Consider the following 23,417-nt stretch of genomic DNA (forward strand, 5'->3'; position numbering starts at 1 on the left):
TAAAAAGGAGGAAGGAAAATGATCCCTGTTCATGACACCTGTGAAATGGTGTCATATGAAGACACGCTTAGATTACACTCAGAAACAGCACAAGCACATGGGGACACACATGCACACAGTTAGACCCCCCAAAAAACAGCAAAGTTGCAGGATAAAAAATCAGCACACAAGGGACCTCCCTGCTGGTCAAGTGGCCAAGACTCTGAGCTCCCAAAGCAGGTGGCCTGGGTTCAAACTCTGGTCCGTGGTCTGGGAACTAAAATACCACATGCATGGCAAAGCAAAAAAATAAATAAATAAAAATAATAATAATTTAAAAATATCTAAAAAATAAACACAAAATTATTACTTTTATATACAGTAAGCACAAGCAATTCAAAAAGGAATAAATTATTAGGAATAAACATAAGCAGTGAGGCAAAAGATTTTATTCCCCAAACTATAAAGTATTGCTGCAATAAATTAAAGGAGATAGAAATAAATAGGAAGACATACCATTTTACTGATTGGAAGACTTCATACATTAGAATGCCAATACTACACAAAGTGATCTACAGACTTAATGCAACCTTTATTGAACTTCCAATGACATTTTTGTGGAAATAGAAAAATGTATCCCACCATTTGTTTTGAAAGCTCTGGCACCCTGCATAACCAAAAGAATCCTGAAAGAGCAGATCAAAGTTGAAGGTATGAAACCTCCTGATCCCAAAATACCCTAAAGGGTTACACCAAAGTAATTAAACAGTGTGGTACTGGAGTAAATAAAATTGAAATAAAGCCTAGAGCCCTGGTAAAAGAACAACAACAAAGAAACAACAAACTCCCTCCAATATCTGGTCAGGTAAACTTCAATAAGACTGACAGGCTCATTTAGTGCAGAAGAGACAGATGTTTCAGCAAATTACATTGAGTAAAGTAGCAAAGGAAGGTGAGGTGGGCATTTTTCATTCATAATGAGATCCAAGGCAGGGTCCTTGGGATCGGACCAATCCCTGGGATGATCAGCCCTGACTGTGAGGAGTAATTTGGACAAATTTGGTTATTGAAGGGGCGGTTCTTCCTTCTTTTGGGACATGCACCCTGGACACAGATTTCCCTTCCCCGCAGGCAATGTTCCTAGATGTCTTATCTATCGTCCTGGTGTTCCCCCCACACTGCTTCTGATGAAAGAACTCATTGCACAGGAAATGAAATGTGGCAATGAGCAAACACTTTTGGAATTCCCTGTCCTTCCTTCCCCTGTCCACCCTGAAGCAGCTGACCTGATACAACAGTGCAGTGGGCTTTGGAGACCTGAGAGTCAGTGTCCTCTGGGGGGAAATACCTTGCAGGGCTGGGGTGCTGTTCTTCTGGAGGTTGTATAAACTCAAAGGGGGCTTTCCCAGAGGGCACAGGGGTAAAGAATCCTTTTGCCAATGCAGGAGACACAAGTGACAGGGGTTCAATCCCTGGGTTGGGAAGATCCCCTGGGGGACGAAATGGCAAACCGATCCAGTATTCTTGCCTGGAAAATTCCAAGGACAGAGGAAAGGCTGTTTTCTCAGTCCTCATCTTCCATTTCAATAATATCTGCCGCTCTTAATTCACTCCCTTGTGAAACTCCTTTACCCCTTGAGTCCTTTCTCTTCTCTTAAACATAAAGGTGTACCACTCTCCTTCTTTCTCTTCTCTCTTTTATTCTGGTGGCTTCGCATCTTAAACCTACATTTCCATTTGGCTCTAGTCTCATATTCTGTGCTATAGTCAAGATACCTACTACCAGTTTTCTGCAACTTTCACCAACACTCTACCCAAAATAGAACTGATAATCTTTCATGGTCTCTACAGTTGACCCTTGAACAGTGCAAGTTTGAACTGTATGGGTCCTCTTATAAGCCTAGTTTTTTTTTTTAAATAAATGCATACTACAGCACTACACAACCTGTGGTTGTGTTACAGGGAAGAACTGACTCCATGTGGGATCTCTTTCTTTTACTTTAACCCTTAACTTTGCTTCTGGTTGCTTTTGTTTACGAAAAGGACACCATTTATAAAAAACCAATGGGAAGCAAAGGTTCTACAACTGTATCCTTTTTGTTCACTAAAAAGATACTGTTTATCCTGCCTCCAGCCCTCTGCCTGAGTATTAATCCAAAGTACCTTAGTTCAGGACCCTGTCCACCTGTGGATGGCAGGAAGGAAGAAGTTAACACATCTCCTCCCTGAGACTATACCAGAAGATATTTGCAGGATTAAAGGCCATTTTACTTTGCTTCCTCACCTCCCCTATCTCTGTTCTATAAAAGAACTTGGCATTCAGATCCAGATAAGATGGCTATTTTGAGACATTAGTCCTCCCTCTTCTCGGTCACCAGTTTCCCAAATAAAGTTGTGCTCCTTGCCACAGCACCTAGTTTCTCCATTAACTGGCCTGTTTCGTGACCATCAGATCAAGTTTGGACTCAGTGACCGTTGTTTGAATGTGCAGTTGTGGAACCATGGATGTCGACTGTGGAGTTAGCTCCAAATTCTCAACTCTGTGGAGGGGTTGGGCCCTAACTCCCACCCCCACCCCCATTGCTTAAGATTGTACTTGCCACCTCTCCTGACTTCCTCTTTGCTTTAAAAGGCACTTCATCTGCTCAGCCACTTAGCTGGAAACCACAGCTTTATCTCTGGTTCTGTCCTTTCCCTTTTCCTGCATATCCAGTCAGTAAGTTCACACTGTGTGTGTGTGTGCATGCGTGCACGCACACCACACACTCAGTTATGTCCAGCTCTTTCAGATCCCATGGACTATAGTCTGCCAGGCTCCTCTGTCCACGGAATTTTCTAGCAAGAATACTGGATTGGGTTGCCATTTATTTCTCCAGGGGATCTTCCCAACCCAGGGATGGAACCCTCAAGTTTTGGGTCTCCTGTACGGACAGATGGATTCTTTACTACGGCACCACCTGGGAAGCCCCCACAGTAAGGTAATGTTCTAAAATAATCCGATGGATTCACAAAATGACTCTCCGCATCTACTCTGGTGCATTAGGTACATTGGTGTTTGTTACAAGGTCTAGTAAAGAAATTCCAGGCACAGTGTTCTCTTAGGGAAAGGAAGATCCACACTGTTGCTAAGGCAGGTTGTGAATTGTAAAGCAGACCTGGAATCCTGGTCCTTCTAAAGCTACTAAGTAGTGCAGAAGGAAACTTCCACTCTTATTTTTGTAGAATGTATCCCAGTTGAGGGAAAGAAAACATTACAATGTTGGTAGGGACTGCAAATACCTAACCAGGCACATACCTGTTGAGTTTTTTTTCATCTACAATAGTATCTGATGGTGTCAGTCACCTCAAATTCTTGTGTTTGTGTGCATAGATTTAGGAATCTCTTCAATGCCTTGGATCTGAAAGACAGTGTGTTCTCTGGAGATTGGGTTACCCCCTGATTGGATTGTCCACTCTCTTCCCCTATTAAAGGAAGATCAGAGACAGAAGTTAGTGGACTTTCCAGTGAGCCACAGGCTGACTGCATCTCAGAGGACAGCTCTTGAAATTGGGGGATCCTGCACAGACCAGATTTCCAAGCTGGCCTTATCTGGTGAGCATGGAATCGATACTGATGGCAAAACAGTACACATCTACATTTACCTTTTCTAAAATCTCTTTATTTTAGCCAACAGTAGCTTTTAAAATGAAAAGTTACCTTACTGAAAGTTATTTCTTTGGTGTTAGTATAAGAAATATTCAAGATTTTGTATAGGTTTTTGTATGAAGCTTTCTTGGGATAATTAGCCAGATTAAAAAAAAAAACAAACAAGATCACTATGAAGTAGAAGCAGTATTTGTCTGAACTCTGAGTTTTTTCATTTACAATAGTATCTGACTGTGTCAATGCCTCAAATTCTTGTGTTTTGTGGGCACAGATTTAGGAATATCTCCAATACCTTGGATCTGAGAGGGTGCGCCCACGGATTGGGTTGTCCACTGATTGGGTTATCCACCTTCTTCCCCTATAAAAGGAGAGGCAGAGGCAGAAGTCAGATTTTCCATTGAGGCACTGGCTGTCTGCACCTCAGGAGTGGTCAGTGAACAGCTCTTAGAATTGGGGGAAACTGCATTGACCAGATTTCCAAGCCAGTCTCTCCTGGTGAGTGTGGAATCCATACTGATGTCCATCTATATACTTTTGCTTTTTGTACAATCTTTAATTAAGCAAATAGCTCTTAAAATGTTACCTTACTGAAAGTTATTTCTTTGGTGTTAGAATTAAGAAATATTCAAGGTTTTGTATAGGTTTGAGTATGAAGCTTTCTTGGGATAATTAGCCAGATTTTTTTTCTAAACAAAATCACTATGAAGTAGAGGTAGTATTTGCCTGGGCTCTATTTAAATAGTTCTCTCTGAAAAATGTTTTACCCACAAGTTTATCTTTCTTGGTTTTTATTTTTCTTTCTTTTTAAATTCAGCTCTCTGATTGCTGCTCCATCCCAGAGTTTCTGATTCATCACATCTGGGAGCGAGGCCTGAGACTCTCCATTTCTAGTAAGTCCCCAGGTGCTGCTGCTGCTCTAAGGACACACTCTGAGAACCACTGGTCCACCTGCTCACAGTCTAAGGATGTACTCTGAGAACCACTGGTCTAGCTTGTCCCTGGTTGGGTGGGGAAGCTTTCTGAGACTTGATGGGAGGGTCCTTAATATAGGCAGAGGCCTAGGATGACCCTGTAGCAAGAATGGGTTCATACTGCCCAAAATTAGGTTTCAGATTTCTTTCTCTTCCTATTAATAGTGCTTCTAATGTGGGCTGAGGAGGCAGTGCTCCCATGAAAGGAAATAAGATTGCTTTCTGAACTAGCTGAGCTACAAAGACTAGACTGTCCTATTTGTAAGATGGAAGAAGAGAGAATGTTCCAGGCCGTCTATCGGATACATCAGCACAGGGTCTGCCCTTCATGGTTTACTTTCCCTTGTGGTGGCCATGAGCTGCAAGGAAGACAGTAAAGATTGGACATCCATGGGCCCTGGTGATGAGGGGAGATGCAAGGACTTGGGGTAAGGATTATGTCTGTGACTTGCCTATATCACTCACAGCAAGGTCAAGGTGACTTTTAAAAGTTATTTTACAGTGTCCTATTTACTTTTTTCTCACTGTTTGATTTCTCTACCTGAGATATCCTCTGAAGCTATGTCTAACTTTATCTCATTTCTCTTCCAAATTAATCCATTACCTTTGTGTATTTTGATGTTCCTATACTTCTTTGTTTAATGTCTACTGCTTCCCAGGTGGTGCTAGTGGTAGAGAACCCGCCTGCCAATGCATGAGGCTTAAGAGACACCGGTTCAATCCCTGGGTCTGGGATATCCCCTGGAGTGGGGCATGGCAATCCACTCCAGTAGTCTTGCCTGGAAAATTTCATGGACAGAGGAGACTGGCAGGCTACAGTCCATAAGGTTGCAAAGAGTTGGACACCACTGAAGCAACTTAGTACACAGGCAATGTCTACTGCACGGCAGGCAGATTCTTTGCTGTTTGAGCCACGAGGGAAGCTCAATTTGTACATTTAATGCTGTCTAAAAAAACCTGGAACCTGCTTTGATGTTGTGATAAAATAATCTAGTACATCACTGGCTCTTGTATTTCTGGGAATATTTAGTAAACAATAAAATGTTTTTTAAAAAATTCAGCTCTCTGATCCATATGTGTCATCAAGTTAAACGGCTATAGCTGGTCGCTCAGTCGTGTCCGACTCTCTGTGACCCCATGGACTGTGGCCCGACAGGCTCCTCTGTCCATGGGATTCTCCAGGCAAGAATACTGGAGTGGATTGCCATTCCCTTCTCCAGAGGATCTTCCCGATCAAGGGATCGAACCCGGGTCTCCTGCATTGCAGACATATTCTTTACCGTCTGAGCTACAGGGTTGCCCTTCCCCAATATCTTCATCAATAACTGTCATTATTTTTTCTTTCTTCTTACTTCTCTTCCTCCGTATCTCCCTCTTTCTCTGTCGCTGTGATGGCCTTATTGATGATCACAACACTCTATTGTACTTCACACTGTAGGAAACAGCCTTTAATCTATTAATCCCTTTCTCTCCTGAGGCTGAGGAGCGCGGAGGCGAGATGACTCCGTCTCCCATCCCACGCAAAGAGCGCTCTGAGGAGCAGTCCGCGGATCGCTGTAAAGATTCAGGCACTACCCAGCAGTCCGGCGAGAAGGACCGCGGCAGGGATAAAGCTCGGAAGCGGCGCAGCGCCTCAGGCGGTAGCAGCAGCTCGGGGGCGCGGTCCCGCGCGGGCTCCAGCCGCGGCTCCAGCTCGCCCTCAGCATCCGGCCGCTCAGGACGCTCCAGTGGGTCCCGCAGCTCCAGCTCCAGCAGCTCCCCCGGCTCTCCAAGGCCTTGGCGCCCCCGAGACCACAGGCGGCGGTCCGGTTCCAAACCCACACCACCCAGACTAGACGAGAAGGAAAGCAGAAGGCGCAGCCCCGCCCCTAAGCCCACCAAAGTGCACGTCGCGAAGCTCACCCGGAAGGTGACCAGGGAGCACATCCGGGAGATATTCTCCACCTTCGGGAGAGTTAGAGAGATCGACCTGCCCAGAGAAAGGATGCGCGCGCATCCGTCTCAAGGCCACGCCTACGTGGAGTTCGAGAATCCGGAAGAGGCGGCGAAGGCGCTCAAGCACGTGGACGGAGGGCAATCGACGCCCAGCAGATCACAGCCACAGCCGTGCTGGCCCCCCCGGCCTCAGCCACCCCCCCGGCGACTGAGCCCTCCCCGGAGAATGCTGCCACCGCTCTCCACGTGGCGCAGGCTGAGGAGGAGCAGGTCGCGTTCCCCTTGGGGCAGGTCCCCCGAGCGCGGGCGACCCCGCTCCCCCCGCCGCCCCCGCCGCTGGAGCGGCTCCAGCTCTAGCTCCTTCCGAAGGTGAGGGCAGCAGTCAACACCTGTCCCCGAGCAGTTAGAGCTCCGGCTGCAGGGGTGTTGCAGGTTTGGGGTTGTGCTTGTGAAGATGCCCTCCAGTGTTCTGGCTGGAAAACTTCCCAGTTTCTATAGTTCCTGGGAGTCACGTAGCTAGCAAAGCCAGCAGGGATGAGCAGGGGGCTTCAGACGGACGGACAGCCCCGGCCTGGGAGCACGTTTTTCCATGTCCCAGACGACCTGGGCCGATCCGGTGGCCTGGTCCTCCCTAACCTGTTGGCCGGCAGAGTCCAGCAGTGGTGTCATCCCTGTTAGCCTGGCCCTGCACCCCTGCTTGGGTCCTCTTCTGACCTCTAGGGTCAAGTACCCCGTGTTATGTGCCCCCCCACAAACACACCCTCCCTCCCTTTCTCTAAAATTGGTAAGTACACACACACACACACACACATACACACACACACACACACACACACACACACACACACACACACACACACACACACACACACCCCTCCCTTTCTCTGAAATTGGTAAGTTTCAAGCCAGCTCTGCTGGGTCATCAGGGAACCACCCCTAGCCAGGGCAGTTGTGTGCTCTTCATTGCCCTGCAGGTTACCTCAGCAATGTGTACATTGCTTTTTTGGCTTTTATTGTACAGTCAGGACTATTCATTTTCTGTTTTGGGTTTTGTAACTTTGTAGCTTTTTAGATAATGTTGTGGTTGTTCTTTGTTGTGTAAAATAATTGCTTTGGATGAACCAAGGATTAGAGTTTAAAAAAAAAAAAAAACTTTTATCAGGATTCGAATAAATTGGGGTGAATACTTTGTTCAGTGAAATTTTGAATTATGGATCTTAGTCCACAACCTGGGATGTAATAGGTGCTCTGTAAACATGAGGATCAAGTGATTTTCGTTCCAAACTGAGGAATATTGGGTGTTGAAAGGGGTGGTGTTAGTAATTATGGCAGGGCAACAGGATTAAGATATTTTTATTTTCTCCCTCTAAAAACACCCTCTGAAACAGAAATGATGGATTTTAAAAGAATGTGTGCACTGATTAGGTTTACATTTTAAGTAGATTTTTATGATTAAAGTCTTAAATGGATTGGAGAAGGCAATGGCAACCCACTCTAGTATTCTTGCATCTTGAGCCCCTTCTAAGGGCAAAGTGAGTAAGTATATATGCCAGTAAGTATATGTGCCATAAATCACTAGAGTCCACGTTACTCTTCCCTTCATTGGGTATCCAACTTAGTGAGAGAATTAACATAAAATGAAGAGATGATAATACATATACAGTTCACAATTGGAAGACTAAAAGAGAAAATGCAATATTTGATGTCTGGGTCTGGAAAACTCACTCTGTTCAAATAATATTTTGCAGGAAGATGGAAAAGTACTCAGGATTGATTCAAGGGCGGCAGGAGCTGAGAGGCCATGGCAGCACTCCCCGGTCACAGTGGAAGTGCTCCTAGAGGTATTCTCCTGGGGCAACACAGGTTCTTACCACAGGGCTGGGACATGTCCAGTCTGCATTCATCTCTGAGATCTCTCTCATCTCCCTCAGCTATAGAAAATCTGACTGAAGCAACCCAGTCTGATGGAGAAAACCGAGAAATCCCGTGCTTTGAAGAGGCAAAAGAGAGAAGCCAAACAAATTAATAAACTCTTTATTGGTGTTTTGAACTTTGAAACCACAGAAGAAAGTCGGAGGAACTGTTACCAGCAGTGGGGAGAACTTACAGACTGTGTGGTCCTGAGGGATCCTTCCAGCCAAAGATCAAGGCAGTGCGGTTTTATCACCTTTTCATCCATGACCGAGGTGGATGAAATGTCCACTGGATCCCATTCCGTTGACGGCAGAGTGCTTGAACCCAAACATGTGTCCCAAGAGCAGCATCTGGACAGCGGGGTGTCCTTTGGACACTAAAGAAGCTGTTTGTTGGTATTCAACAAGATACTGAGGAACATCATCTTAGAGATTACTTTGAGAAATATGGAAAAATGGTACCATTGAGATCGTTACTGATAGGCAGTCTGGCAAGAAAAGAGGCTTTGGATTTGTGACTTTTGATGACCTTGATTCTGTGGACAAGACTGTGTTGCTAAAAAACCATACCATCAGTGGTCATCATGCAGAAGTCGCAAAGGCTTTGTTAACATGGGAACTGCAGCAAGTCTAAGGTTCTAGAAGTGGAGGAGGAGGCCCCTTTGGTTTGGGGGTTTATCCTGGTGGTGGTAGCGATTTGGGGCTAGCATCAGGATGAGAAAGTAACTTCTGGGGAGGATCTGATGCATATGGAAATGGTCCTAGATTTAGGGGTGCTTATCATGGGGCTGGAGAAGGGAGAGACAGAGGGTCTGTCTGGCAGATGTGCTGAAAGCCCCACATCTGGCAACCATGATTGAGGCTGCAGAGGTGGTCATGGCAACTATGGACGAGGAAATTGTAGAAGTGGAATTAACAATGACTTTGGAAATTATCAGCAGCAATCTAATTACAGTCGATGAGGAATGGAAACTTTGGTAGCAGAAACTTGAGGGCTCAATAGGGTGAAGGAAACTCTGGTCCAGGAGGCAGTGGGGGATGTGGGGGTTGGGAGGGCGAAGCCGAAACTGAGCTTCTTCCTCTTTGCCCTGGGCTTCACTGTCTAATTAGTAGAGGCTGAGAGCCCAGAGGTAACTGGGCAGCTTCAGGTTATGAGTAAACATGCAGGGATGTGGCAGAAGACAGAGAGCAGGTGCAGAGAGCCATTTGTGAATGAATTGAATTATTTAAGAACATTGCCTTCGTGCAGAGGAAAAACTGTATGGAAAATGCCTTTGAGGCAGTTTCTTAGCTTGTTTTTTTCTAGTGATCTTTGTCAGAGTGTAGAAGCGTCACATCTTTGATAATGTTAAATTTTGTTTAACATTAAACATTTTGTTAAATGTTTGTAAATTGTTAATGTTTCTTTGTAAAATGTTACATTTTTAAAAGTCTTTTGCAAGATTTTTCTGTTTTTGAAAAGCTTTTAGAAGTATGCTGTAGTGAAACATATTAATAACATTATTCCTTAAATTTTAGCATGTAGAACTATTATATGAAGCAGTTGTACATTTATGATTTAATAAAATAATTCTAAAGGAAAAAAGCACTTGTGGTTTGTCCTCTTTCACCTATACTCTTTTGCACTTTTAATTTTTATCTTTTTTAACAGTTTTTTTCTAATTTCATATCATTGACATACAGTACTATATACAGTTTTCTTTTGATGGAAGAGTTATACAATTCCATTATTCCAGGTAATTTTTAAAAGTTTAAAATTGCTGCTACTGTATATGTTTGAAGTGTATGTGACATCTATATCATGAAATGATTACCACAGTGATTTTAGTTAGCATAATACGGGAGCGGGTAGCCATGCCCTCCTCCAGGGGATCTTCCCAACCCAGGGATCAAACCCTGGCCTCCCACATTGCAGGCAGATTCCTTACCATCTGAACCACCAGGGAAGCCCTTTATTTAACATTCCTCATCTCAAAATGTTTTGTTAAGTCTTTTTTTGGTGTGATGAGAGTCTTAGGATTTACTCTCTGGACACATTTCTTCAGCACCGTGGTGAACAGCAATGTTAACTGCGGTCATCATGTTACTCATTACCCCTTTTGCATCTTTTTTTAAAGCTGAGAATTTGTACCTTTCAACAACCTTTCTCCTGTTTCTCCTTCCATGCATTCTCTGCTTCTGTAAACCAGATGTGATATCTTTTTCTATGGGTTCATTTTGAGTATTTGGGTTCTTTTTTTTTTTAGATTTTTTTTTTTTTAATTGAAGTATGTGCTTGTTCTTAGTCGCTCAGTCGTGTCTGACTCTTTGCGACCCCATGGACTGTAGCCTGCCAGGCTCTTCTATTCATGCGGAATTCTCCAGGCAAAAACAGTGGAGTGGGTTGCTATTTCCTTCTCCAGGGGATCTTCCCAACCCAGGGATCAAACCCAAGTCTCCTGCATTGCTGCCGGATTCTTTACCATCTGAGCCACTGGGGAAGCCCTTCTGAAGTATAGTTGATGAATAATATTGTATAACTTGCAGATAATACAGAAGAGTGATTCACAATTTTTAAAGTTATACTCTATAAAGTATTGGTCATAGTCCCTGTTGGTACAATGTGTTCTTGTAGCTTATTTTATACATCAAATTGTAACTGCTCACTGCTCAAAAGTCAATAAAGAGGCACAGTTGGAAAGAGGGAAAGTTTGCTTTATTTTGGATGCCAGCACCTGGGTTCAGGGGATGGGGGCAGGATGGATGCCTATCCAAAGGCTGATCAGCCCAGATAGCTGGCTCATTATTATTTCTGGGTGTGTTCTTGAGGATGTTTCTGGAACAGATCAGCATTTGATTCCATAGACTAAGTGAAGTGACCCACTCTCCTCAGGGTAGGTGGGTGTTATTCAATCTGCTGAGGGCCACATGGAAAAACAGGTGAAGGAAGGTGAATCCACTCTCTCTTCCTGAGTGGGAATGTCCATCTTTTCCTTCCCTTGGACTCAGAGCTCCTGGTTCTCAGGCCTTCGGACTTGGATTGAAATTTACCATTGACTTTTAAAAGATATTTACTTATTTATTTAATGGGCGGTGTCAGGTCTTAGTCTTAGTTGCGGGATGCGGGATCTTTCGTTGTGGCACACAGACTCTCTAGTTGTGGTTCAGGGGCTTATTTGCTTCACAAGATGTGGGATCTTAGTTCCCTGACTAGGGGTTCAATCCACATCCCCTGCATTTTGAGGCAGATTCTTAACCACTGGACCACCAGGGAAGTCCCACCCCTGACTTTTCTGCTTCTCCAGGTTGCAAAGAGCAGATTATGGGATTTCTCACTGTTATAACCATGTGGGTGAATTCCTAAATACCTCCCCTCTTCTGTAGACTTTATGTCCTATTGGTTCCATTTCTCTAGAGAACCTTGACTGATACACATTATTAAATTTCAAAGAAAGTGCACCTGGAGGAACTTTTCCAATGCCTAAGAGCCTCTCTCACAAACAGCCCCTCCCCCAGGCAGCCCAAGTACACGAACACACGCTAAAACATTAAAAAATGAAGAGACACACATGCTGAAACTAATTCTAATACATACGCTCTCTCTCTACTTCTACATGACATGTTATAAATTCTTTGCTCTACTTATTAACTCTTTCCTCTCATGAGGATTAAATCAAACAGGGGCAGTGAATCTGTTTAGTTTATTTCTGGATCACAGGTTTTATACCATCGCTTTGCACATAGTAGATTCTTTGCAAGTAGGGTGACCAAAGAATTTTCTCTCCAAGCTGGAACACACTGGGGAATAAAGAGGGTAGTGTTAATCATTAGGACAGGGCAACAGGATAAATATCTGCTGAAGACAAAAATGAAGGCCTGCCCAGTTAAAGTACGCGATTAGATTTGCATTTAAAATAGATCATCAGGTTACAATGATGACCTATATGGGAGAAGAACCTAAAAAAGAGTGGATGTGTGTACATGTATAACTGATTTGGTTTGCTCTACCACAGAAAGTAACACAAAATTGTATACCACCTACACTCCAATAAATTAAAAAAAGACTGATTCATTTTGCTTTGCAGCAGAAAGAAACATTCACACAGAAAACAGACCATAGTGATGAGAACAAAGACTTATTGCATGTATAGCACAGGAAACCCTGCTCAGTGTTATGTGGGAGCCTGGATGGGAGGGAGTTTGGGGGGAATGGATACATGTATATATACGGCTTAGTCCCTTTGCACCTTGAACTATCACAACATTGTTAATCGGCAATACAAAATAAAGTTTAAAACATTAAAAATAAAAAGAAGCGAACACAAACACATTGGCATAATAAATCTTGTGATGTAGTTACTGGGGGTAGGGGAAGAGCTTATGGTGGGGGAGAGTTCAGAAAAAAATAGATAAAAATAACTGATTCACTTTGTTGTACCACAGAAAGTAACACACACAAAAAACAGGTGATAGTGATTAGAATCTAATGATTGGATTATAAGGACAAAAGATGTAGAATCTAAGCTGTCACTGCTGATTTATTGCAGTTTGTCACTCAAAAGATGACATCTTTGCATAAATGTAGTTAAGTGAATGGATTTTCAGTGTTTCAGTATTTAAAGTTCAGTGTTTGAATAGTTTATTATATAAATTGGTCTGGATTTGGCACTGGATAATGACCTTCACCTTTCTGTATTTGTCTCATGCGGGCTTCATGATGTCCCAGAATCCCCTTCTCAATGTGTGGTGTTGTACATCCCTGGAAACTTCTTAGAAATGAAAATTCTCCATCCCCACTCCAGACCTTAGGATAAAATAATTTAACAGAATCTATATTAACCTAAGGCTTCCTCGGTGGCTCAGCGTTGAAGAATTCACCTGCAATGCAGGAGATGCAAGTTCAATCCCTGGCTTGGGAAGATCCCCTGGAGGAGGGCATGGCAACTCACTCCAGTATCCTTGCCTGGAAAATCCCGTGGACAGAGGAGCCTGCTGGACTACAGTCCATAGGGTCACAAAAAGTTGGACACAACTGAAGTGACTGAGCATGCATGCATGCATGCATATTATCCTAAGATAAAATAACATAAGAAGAGGAATGAACTTAGTTCCTGTTAACTGGATGTGGGGAGTAAAATTATTATTATATTGGAATACTGAGTAGAGGGTGAGTGAGTCTCCCCATCCCCTTCACATTTAATAATAGATAAAATACAATAAAATTATTTTTAAAAAATTGAATATGCTTATATAATCATTCAAAACCATCCTTTAATTCTTTTGACTTTTTCATTTTTTTTAACAATGTTGTGATGGTTTCAGGCGCACAGCAGAGCAAATCAGCCATACATACACATGTATCCTTTCTTGTGGGAGGGCTTGCTAGTGGCTTCGAGAAGATTCCCTGGAGAAGGGAATAACAGCCACTCCAGTATTCTTGCATGGATAATCCTGTGGACAGAGGAGCCTGGCAGGCTACGTTTTCCAGGATCACGAAGAGTCTGACATGACTGAATTGACTGAGCACACTTGCATGTATATTAACCTAAGCAAAAATAATTTAACAGAACAGAAGAGGAAAGAAATTAGTTTCTGTTAAATGGATGTGGGGAGTAAATTATTATTATTAATATCTTGGAATACTGAGTCAAAGATGAGTCTCTCCATCCCCTTCATGTTTAGTAATTAATAGTTAAGGTACAATAAATAAAATTAATTAAAAAATTTGTATGTGCTTACATAATACTTCAAAACCATCCTTTTTTTTTTTTTTTTAAAAAGCTTTCTTTTTTTATTGGCATATAGCTGATTAACAATGTTGTGATAATTTCACGCACAGCAGAGTGACTCAGCCATACATACACATGTATCCCTTCTCATGGGAGGACTTCCTGGCGGCTTCAGGAAGATCCCCTGGAGAAGGGAATGACAGCCCGCTCCAGTCTTCTGGCCTGGAGAATCCCGTAGACGGAGGAGGCTGGTGGGCTACAGTCTATGGGATCACAAACAGTCGGACAGGACTGAGCAACTAACACACACACACACACACACACACACACACACACACACATACTTCTTGTGGGGGAGTAAATTATGTCCAGGTATAGATATAGGTGGGAGGGGGGCAGGTCTCGTCCCGACCATTCTCCATGCTCACCCTTAAATGTAATGCTCCCAGGTGGCCCCAAACCCAGACAGCCCTCCCTACATGGTGACCTCACACAGCTTCATTTCCCAGACCCCAGGGCTGGCAGATAAGAACTGGGCATATCCATTCATCTGCTGATGGGCATCTAGGTTGCTTCCATGTCCTGGCTATTATAAACAGTGCTCTGATGAACATTGGGGTGTACGTGTCTCTTTCAGATCTGGTTTCCTCAGTGTGTATGCCCAGAAGTGGTATTGCTAGGTCATATGGCAGTTCTATTTCCAGTTTTTTAAGAAATCTCCACACTGTTCTCCATAGTGGCTGTACTAGTTTGCATTCCCACCAACAGTGTAAGAGGGTTCCCTTTTCTCCACACCCTTTCCAGCATTTATTGCTTATAGACTTTTGGATAGCAGCCATCTTGACTGGCGTGTAATGGTACCTCATTGTGGTTTTGATTTGCATTTCTCTGATAATGAGTGATGTTGAGCATCTTTTCATGTGTTTGTTAGCCATCTGTATGTCTTCTTTGGAGAAATGTTTGTTTGGGTCTTTGGCCCATTTTTTGATTGGGTCAGTTATTTTTCTGGAATTGAGCTGCAGGATAAAGAAGCTGTGGTGTATATACACCATGGAATATTACTCAGCCATTAAAAAGAATTCATTTGAATCAGTTCTAATGAGATGGATGAAACTGGAGCCCATTGTACAGAGTGAAGTAAGTCAGAAAGATAAAGACCATTACAGTATACTAACACATATATATGGAATTTAGAAAGATGGTAATGATAACCCTATATGCAAAACAGAAAAAGAGACACAGATGTACAGAACAGACTTTTGGACTCTGGGAGAAGGCGAGGGTGGGATGTTTCGAGAGAACAGCATCGATACACGTAAATTATCTATGGTGAAACAGATCACCACCCAGGTTGGGTGCATGAGACAAGTGCTCAGGCCTGGTGCACTGGGAAGACCCAGAGGGATCGGGTAGAGAGGGAGGGGGGAGGAGGGATCGGGATGGGGAACACATGTAACTCCATGGCTGATTCATGTCAATGTATGACAAAAACCACTCCATTTTATTAGCCTCCAACTAATAAAAATAAATGAAAAAAAAAAAAAAAAAAAAAGAACGTCTGGGGAGGCTTCAGACCCACATCAAAGCTCTGGGCTCTAGGAGGGACTTATTACTAAGTTAAATCCAGAGCCTGTTGTCAGGAGGCATAACCGCTCACCTCTAGTCACTGTTTTCCTGTTTCATTACTCTGTGTGTTTTGGCCGCTTCAGTTGTGTCTGACTCTTTGTGACCCCATGGACTGTAGCTCGCCAGGCTCCTCTGTCCATGGAATTCTCCAGGCAAGAACACTGGAGTCAGTTGACATTCCTCTCTCCAGGGGATTTTCTGGACCCAGGGACTGAACCTGGGTCTCCTGTATTGCAGGCGGATTATTTATGGTCTGAGCCACATCAACATTCCCTCTCCACCACTGATAAAACAACTTCATAAAAATTGTACAAGGAAGTTCAGAAAACATCATTCTTTTCCTTCCTGATACTGTCCCCCTGGGACTTCTGTAGCATGACACCTTTATTCCACCTTCTGTGGGTTCGGTGGAAAGAATTATCATGTTTACTGAATGAAGTGTTTATAAGTGAAAATGAATTGTTTATTGAATAAGCAATGATGTCATTCTTGACTTCTTACAAATGATGATGTGCCTAACCCTGTTGGGTGGACAAGTTTCAAGGACTCTGGACTGATTTCTGGGTCAGGGCAACAAGCTTGCTAGCAAGTCATTTTCAGAAGAAAATGTTTCCAAAGAACGTGTTCCTTCTTAAGAATCAAAGGTCAAAAATAATTTTTCAAAATACCCACTTAGGATGTCCATGGTGGTCCAGTGGTTAAAATCCACCTGCCAATGCAGGGGACAGGTCTGGGAAGATTTCACATGCTGTGGAGCAACTAAGCCCCAGTATCAGAACCACTGAAATCATGCATCTAGAGCCCTTGCTCTGCAACAAGAGAAGTCACTGGGATGAGAAACCCATGCACTGCAACCAGAGAGTAGCCCTTGCTCTCCACAACTAGAGAAAGCCAACTGGCAGCAATGGAAGACCCAATGCCCCAGAACAGCTAAAAAGAAAGTAAACAAATAACATTTTAAAAAAATCACATTCTTTAAAAAAAATACCCACTTAAGATTTGGGTAACAGACAAGGACGTAATACATAGCATAATTACTAATTGATTTACATTAAAATATCTGTCTGATTTGACATTTGGCACAAGAATGACAAAAAAAGGAGGCAACCCATGTTAAAACAAGAAGTAAAAGCCAGCTTAATCAGACTTCATAGCACTAATTTTTAATATTAGAAAATAACCTCTTTAGAATAGATTATTTCTTGTTTAAGTGTAATTAATGCAAGAAAATATTATGACTAAAAACACTAAATAAGTCCCCAGGCTAGATTACCTCTGTAGAATTCAGTAAGGAAATTCTGACACACAGAAATTGAGGTGTACAAAGATATGCACAAATCTTTTGTCACATGAAACCCCATCTCTCCCATTAAAGAAAAATTACACTTTTTGTTTTTGTCCACCAAGACTTTAATAGAATACAAAGTTAATGTAACAAAGCATCGTAGTCCAGAAACAGGGTTGACAGTAAAAGCAGCAAGTAGAATGGAGGGCTGTCGCACCCCCCCGCCCCCTACACACCCCAGCATGAACCATTTCCCAGGGACCACACCACTCAACTTTCTCAGGACAATCGTCTCCTACTTTTCCTTCAGTTCTCGGGAACGTTTTTTCTGGCTCCTGGCTCTCTCTGCCTCCCTGGCAAGCCTGTCTGCCCTCAAGGCCATAGCCAATCTCTCCCTTGCTCTCTTCACTTTCCGAGACTGTCGGCGAATATCTGCATCTTTTACTGGTTGTCTGCAGAGGGCGTGTGGGAGAAAGAGCCCCAACCTTGGGTTCAGCTCTGCCCCATCTGAAGACTGGGCAAGGATGGGCTCAGGACTGGTGTGCAGAGACCAGGCACCAGCAGGGCCCAGGGATTCACCGGCACCACGCTGAGCAGTGATCCCGGAAACGTTTGCGCTGTCCACGGTCCTGAAAGGTTCTCCTTCGGGGCTGTAGGCTTGGAGCCCCTGCAGTCTCTGGAATGCAAAGGCTTGCTGGGGCTTTTCCAAGGTCTCCTCGCATCGAAGTCTTCTGACCACATTGTCAGGATGAGAGGTTATCCTTGTGACTGGCTTCTGGAAAATGCAGCTGGTCAGCCTCAGAGGAAGTAAACATCTGTCACGACGCCTCTGCTTGGCCTTGACTAAAACCTCCTGTCTTCTCTTCTCCAGGTCTTCAGGCATCATATTTCTTCTGAGCCTCTTTGAAAACAAAATGAGATGTAAAATTTGAATAAAATGGGGGGGTGAAACAACTGCCAGTTATGGAGAATGTTCTTAGCACATGTGGATAACTCCCTGAAGAAATGGGGTCTCAAATTCCTCTGTGCATAACATTTATTCAGAAGGTTGATAGAACTCAGATTCCTGGATGCCAATTCAAGAAAGTCTGGGGTGGGGACAAGAAACCAATACAATATTATAAAGTAATTAGCCTCCAATTAAAATAAATAAGTTTATATAATAGAAAAAAAAAAAAACCAAATTGCATTTCTAAGCATTCCCAACTGTTGCTAATGCTGCTAGTACAGACACCATACTGAATCCTGGGACATTAAGCAGATAGGAGTCAAGGACAGAAAGCTGCAGGTCATCACCCAGTACCAATTCCAGATTTTCATTCTTAGAGGATCTTTTCCTCTTCCCATCTCTGTCACTGTCAATCACACACATGCTGGTGTCCTTGAATCCAACATCATCTGGACAAAGAGATCACAGGGTTCTTTGACTACCAAGACATTAAACTTTTTGATATGTCTTTTTCACTTTGCTTTAAGACACACAGTCACCTGGTTTTCATTTTCCTTTAGTGCCTCATCTCCAATGAGATCAAGTGTCTCTCAACCCTCGGATACTTTGCTCTCAAACCCAAGTCCTGTCTTCACTCAAATATTCTCCTGCTCATAAAGTAACTTAGAAAACACATTCTCTTCATCAGTTCAGTTGCTCAGTCATGTCTGATACTCCATGACCCCGTGAACTGTAGCACACTAGGCTTCCCTGTCCATCACCAACTTCCTGAGCTTGCTCAAATTCATGTCCATCAAGTGGGTGATGCCATCCAACCATCTCATTCTCTGTTGTTCCCTTCTCCTCATGCCTTCAGTCTTTCCTAGCATCAGGGTCTTTTCATAAAGTTCCTTTTTACCCACATAGATGGTCCTTTTTACCCCCTTCCTCCCCTCCTCCTACTCCTCTATCTCCTATTTCACTTAGTGATCAATGCTCTTAGAAGTTGGTCCTGCTGTCCCAACTGTTCTACATCTACACCTTCTTCCAGGCAATCTCATCCATTTCCCTGGCTTCAAATATTCTTCATGAACTAGAAATGTTCACAGATTCACTGATCTGGCTTCAACCCTGAAACCCAAATATCCATCTGCCTACCCACATCAGTGATAATATTCGTGACTCAGCTCACAGTGACCAGGTCCCATGTTGAACCAATCATTTCTCTCAAATAATTCATCCTTATCTCAATGTCCTCTAAACTCACTAATTGGTACTAATATCTCATCTACCCTTGAATGGCATTCTGGATGCCCTACCACCCCATACTCTTATACCAATTAACCATCAATTTGCCTTCCTGAATCCACTTGAAGATTCTCAACTTTTGAATTCTTGGCTACCTTTCATTTAATCTACAAAATGCCATTTCCACAGAATGACCTTTCCTGATGCCATATCAAAATTTATCTCACATTGTCTCTGTTAATTTTTTAAAATTTTGATTTATTTATGTGTAGTATTATCTACTTCTTTTTGATTGCTTTTCTCACTAAGTTGGGTACTCAATGAAGAAAAGATAATGAGAAATCTCATAGTTCCATGGATATAGTCACTTATTGTTTTGGCTTTTCAAGGTGCTCAGATGTCTTATTTTTAGAGATGTTATGCCAATTCCAAAAAAACACTTTACAAATTTTTCTAACAAATTCACATGACTACAGTTGTAAAATAAATTAATCTCTTTTGTGCTAGAGTAAAATCAATTGTTACTGAGATTAAGACTCTTCACACTAATCTGTTTAAACTGCAAACCTCATTAGCCCACCTTTCCTTTTAAATCTCACATTTCTGTCTTCTGAAGATTTTTTAAAAAGAAACCATAAAGCTCACTTTATTCCCATTGCTATTATTAGTGCTACTCCTTGCATTAGTCAAGATATAAAGGAATGTTTGATAGAAAAATAACTTGAACTGCCTATTTATACAGGAGCCATTATATGCTGAGTTGTGTACTAAAACTCACAACTTGGAATTTAACTTAACCAAGTTATTGCCCCAGATTATTTCAATCTTGTTGAGAGAAGAGGGCTATAGACTAAGAAATGTCTATTAATAGTGTTAAGTGTAATTAAGTGCTATGGTAGGCAATAAGGCCAACAGAGACACAGAGAGAGAAAGAGGAAGGAGGAAGAGAAGTAAGGAGGGAGAATAGGAAAAATAAATTAACTACAATGATGGATGACAAAGAGATTGGGGAAGGTCTATTTGAAGCAGAGAACAGAAATTTAAAGAAAAAAAAAAGAGGAAAAAAACCCAAACACTTTGTGGGCAAAGAATTGTCCACAGAGGAGAAAGATTTAGCTACTGTAGGGCCAAATGCTACTTTCACTACCTAAGGATTTTGGTTAAAAAAAACCCACACTTTTCATTATCCCAGGAAAGCTTCATATATAAAACTATATAAAATCTTGAATATTTCTTAAGAAACATTAACACTTGGGAAATAACTTTCAATAAGGAATGTATCTTGTTTTAAGAACTAAATTCCTCTAACTTAGATTTTACACAAGAAAAAAAAAAGCATCTTAACAGACCCTCTTGCTGTCAATATGGATTCCACACTTACCAGAAGAGGCTGACTTAGAAGTCTGTCCAGTTCAGGTTTCTCCATCTTCTAAGAGCTTCCAGAGCTTCCTCTGACCACTCCCGAGATGCAGACAGATGCAGACAGCCTGTAGCTGGCTAGGAAGTGCAGTAACTTCTGCCCCTGATTCTCCTTTTTATAGGGTAAGAGAGTGGACAACCCAATCAGGGGACAATCCAATCCAGAGGACACACCCTATGTCTGAAATCATAGGGATTTCAGAGAGAGTCTTGAGTCTTTATCCCCAAACACAAGAATTTGGGGCTATTGGTAATACTAGATTCTATTGAATAATACAAAATACTATATGAAAAATTAAACACATTTGTGAATGGGGTGTTATTTTCACTTTCAACATTTTAATGTTTCTTTTTTAATGGATACCTTCTACAAAAATAGTTCTGGACACTTTCATAAGCTAAAATTTCCACACAGCTTATGTTTTCATAGAGAAAACTATAGATTGTTTAAATGTTTATCAATAAAAGAATGTTGAAAAAATCTGCTAACAAGTCTTTGAAGTCTATATTACAGAGTCATTAATAAGAACTCAATGTTCTGTACATTTACATTTCACCTAATTACTGGTAAATCTGAGATATCCTGAGCCTTTGACCGAAACAGAAACAGCCTCTTTACTCTCTTTATTTCACTGATGATGATTATTCCATTTTCCCTCTATAAACTTATTACTTGCAATCTTATACAAAACATGTGCAGTTACTTTAGTGGTCAAATTCTGAATCATTTATTTAATATAGGATAATACAGTTAATTGCTTTTTATCACATCTCCCAAATGCTAATACCTAGGAACACTTTCAGTTCCATTTCAACATTCTTGATTTTTCTATTGCTTTTGTCATGCATCTTAAATCTACATGTGTTTTAATCTTCATGAGATAGTTCTAGAATTGTTTTATAAAACAAAATTCATTTTTATTTATTTCTAAATTATTCTTTCCTTTTACCTTCACTTCTTCCTGCATTCCTGGTTTTCAACCTGAGATTATTTTCCTTTGGACTTCATAACTCACTCTACTAGTCTGTCTAATTCAAGACTGCTAACAATTAAATGTTTCATTCTAAGTTTTTAAAATCATCTTTATTGGGGGGAAATACTGATGCTGGGTATAGAATTCTGATTTGATTTTTTTTTTTTTAAGGTAAACCATCCAAGCAGTTTTTATTCATTAATATTCATAAATACACACAGCAGCTTCATTAGAGATTTCCATTTTCCTCTTCAGTTTGAATGTGGAGTATTACGAGAGCCTTCTGCATGTCAGGGTGCAGGAAGCAGAGATCACCCCTGCACTGCTACCTACATTTACCTGCTAGAAGTAAAAATTAGTTAAGTGGAAATGATTATCATATATATTTTTCTCTCTTCCTTTTTGAATGTACACAATGTAACAAGAGTGACAGACCTGAAATTACAATCACCAAACAAACCCAAGATAGTTGTTGTCCGCTTTCATTGGCAAATACAGCACAGAGGACATTGTCTGCAAATTGGGATGTCATCAAAGAGGAGGTGGTGGAGGCTCATTTCCTTTATTACTCTCTTTTAAATTTAGGTTTTCTAAAGCAACATCTAAAGGCATAATATCTACACAGCCCATAGCACCAAAATCTGCCATTTCCCCCCGTTCATCCTCGTCTGAGGACGAGCTCTCTTCGCGCACTAAAGTGGACAGAAGGAGCTCTTGGACAAAGAGGCTGCGGTCTGCGTGCTCACTTTCCATGGACTGGCGCTCTGTTTCAGACATTCAACCTTGTTAAAAGAAACTGGGAGTTCTGGATCGTTTGCTGACTGCTTTCTGTGTTCGCTGTGTTGGTCGTGGCTGTGGATCGCGTGATTGTAGTGGTGACGCTGCTTGTGTTGGTGCGCCGGGTTGCATTGCGTGCGGTGTCCAGTTGCTGCCGTGCCGCCCGGGCATGCTGCCGTTCGAGCTGCAGCTGCATCTGCAATTGTTGTAACTGAGAAGCGGAAGGGCCAGAGGAGTTCAGCTGTCCTCCTGCAGAACGTCTCACTCCCGATAACTGAGATAAAAGCTCAGCTATAGGATCCATGGCTTCCCTATTGCTTGGAGAATATGAACTCTGAGAAGCAGAAAGTCCACCAGTAGAACTGCTAGTAAAGTGCATGTTTGATCTGCGCGCACGAGGACCTCCTAACCCCCGGCCAGGGTGAAACATTCTACGTACATGTCGGACACCGCTCGACTCATCTAAATCTCTAGGGGCTCTGTGTTCAAGTGTAAGGTGAGCTGCAAAGTCATCCGTGACATGATTAGGATCGCCTCCAGGTAACGCTGCACATATTGGACAAATCACTTCTGTTGATGTTTCTGCGTGTTCAGAAGTAACATGTTCTTGAAGAGATGTCTCCGTATAGCCCATTTTTCCACAATAGGGACAAGTAAAAGACTGTGGCTGCTCTACGGAGAAAGCTTCCCCACCATAGTACAAATCAAAATCTACCCTTGTTAATATGCACTGCATTGGGTGGTCAGTTGTATGCCTTGTTGTTGCACCACTTTCATAACAAGATGCACAAAGATTGTAATCGTAGCAAATTAAATACTTGTATCTGCCACCTCGAAAATTTCCTTTTAAACATGCATCACAGCTGACACCTTCATGTCGGGACATCCTAGTTCAGACGGTGGCGGCGCGGCCCCTCCCGGGCTCCGGCTGCAGTGTCCCCTGTGGGGTCCCGGCGCTGCCCGCGCCGGCCGGCCGACTCCCACTCGACTCCCGGGCTCGGCCGCGGG

The 23,417-nt window shown here is 42.5% G+C and overlaps 1 protein-coding gene and 1 pseudogene across 1 annotated transcript; one reads left to right on the forward strand and one right to left on the reverse strand.

The window, feature by feature from the left end:
- The first annotated feature begins 6,094 nt into the window (after positions 1 to 6,094).
- LOC133061986 (RNA-binding protein with serine-rich domain 1-like) lies at positions 6,095 to 8,370 on the forward strand. Its single transcript, XM_061150422.1, has 2 exons — positions 6,095 to 6,900; positions 8,280 to 8,370. The coding sequence occupies exons 1-2, from the start codon at positions 6,095 to 6,097 to the stop codon at positions 8,368 to 8,370; spliced, it is 897 nt and encodes a 298-aa protein (XP_061006405.1).
- A 13,436-nt stretch (positions 8,371 to 21,806) lies between these two features.
- Positions 21,807 to 23,417, reverse strand: LOC133061985 (E3 ubiquitin-protein ligase KCMF1-like; annotated as a pseudogene).

This window comes from Dama dama, chromosome 9 (genome assembly GCF_033118175.1).
Source record: "Dama dama isolate Ldn47 chromosome 9, ASM3311817v1, whole genome shotgun sequence".
In the NCBI taxonomy this organism is placed as follows: Eukaryota; Metazoa; Chordata; class Mammalia; order Artiodactyla; family Cervidae; genus Dama; species Dama dama.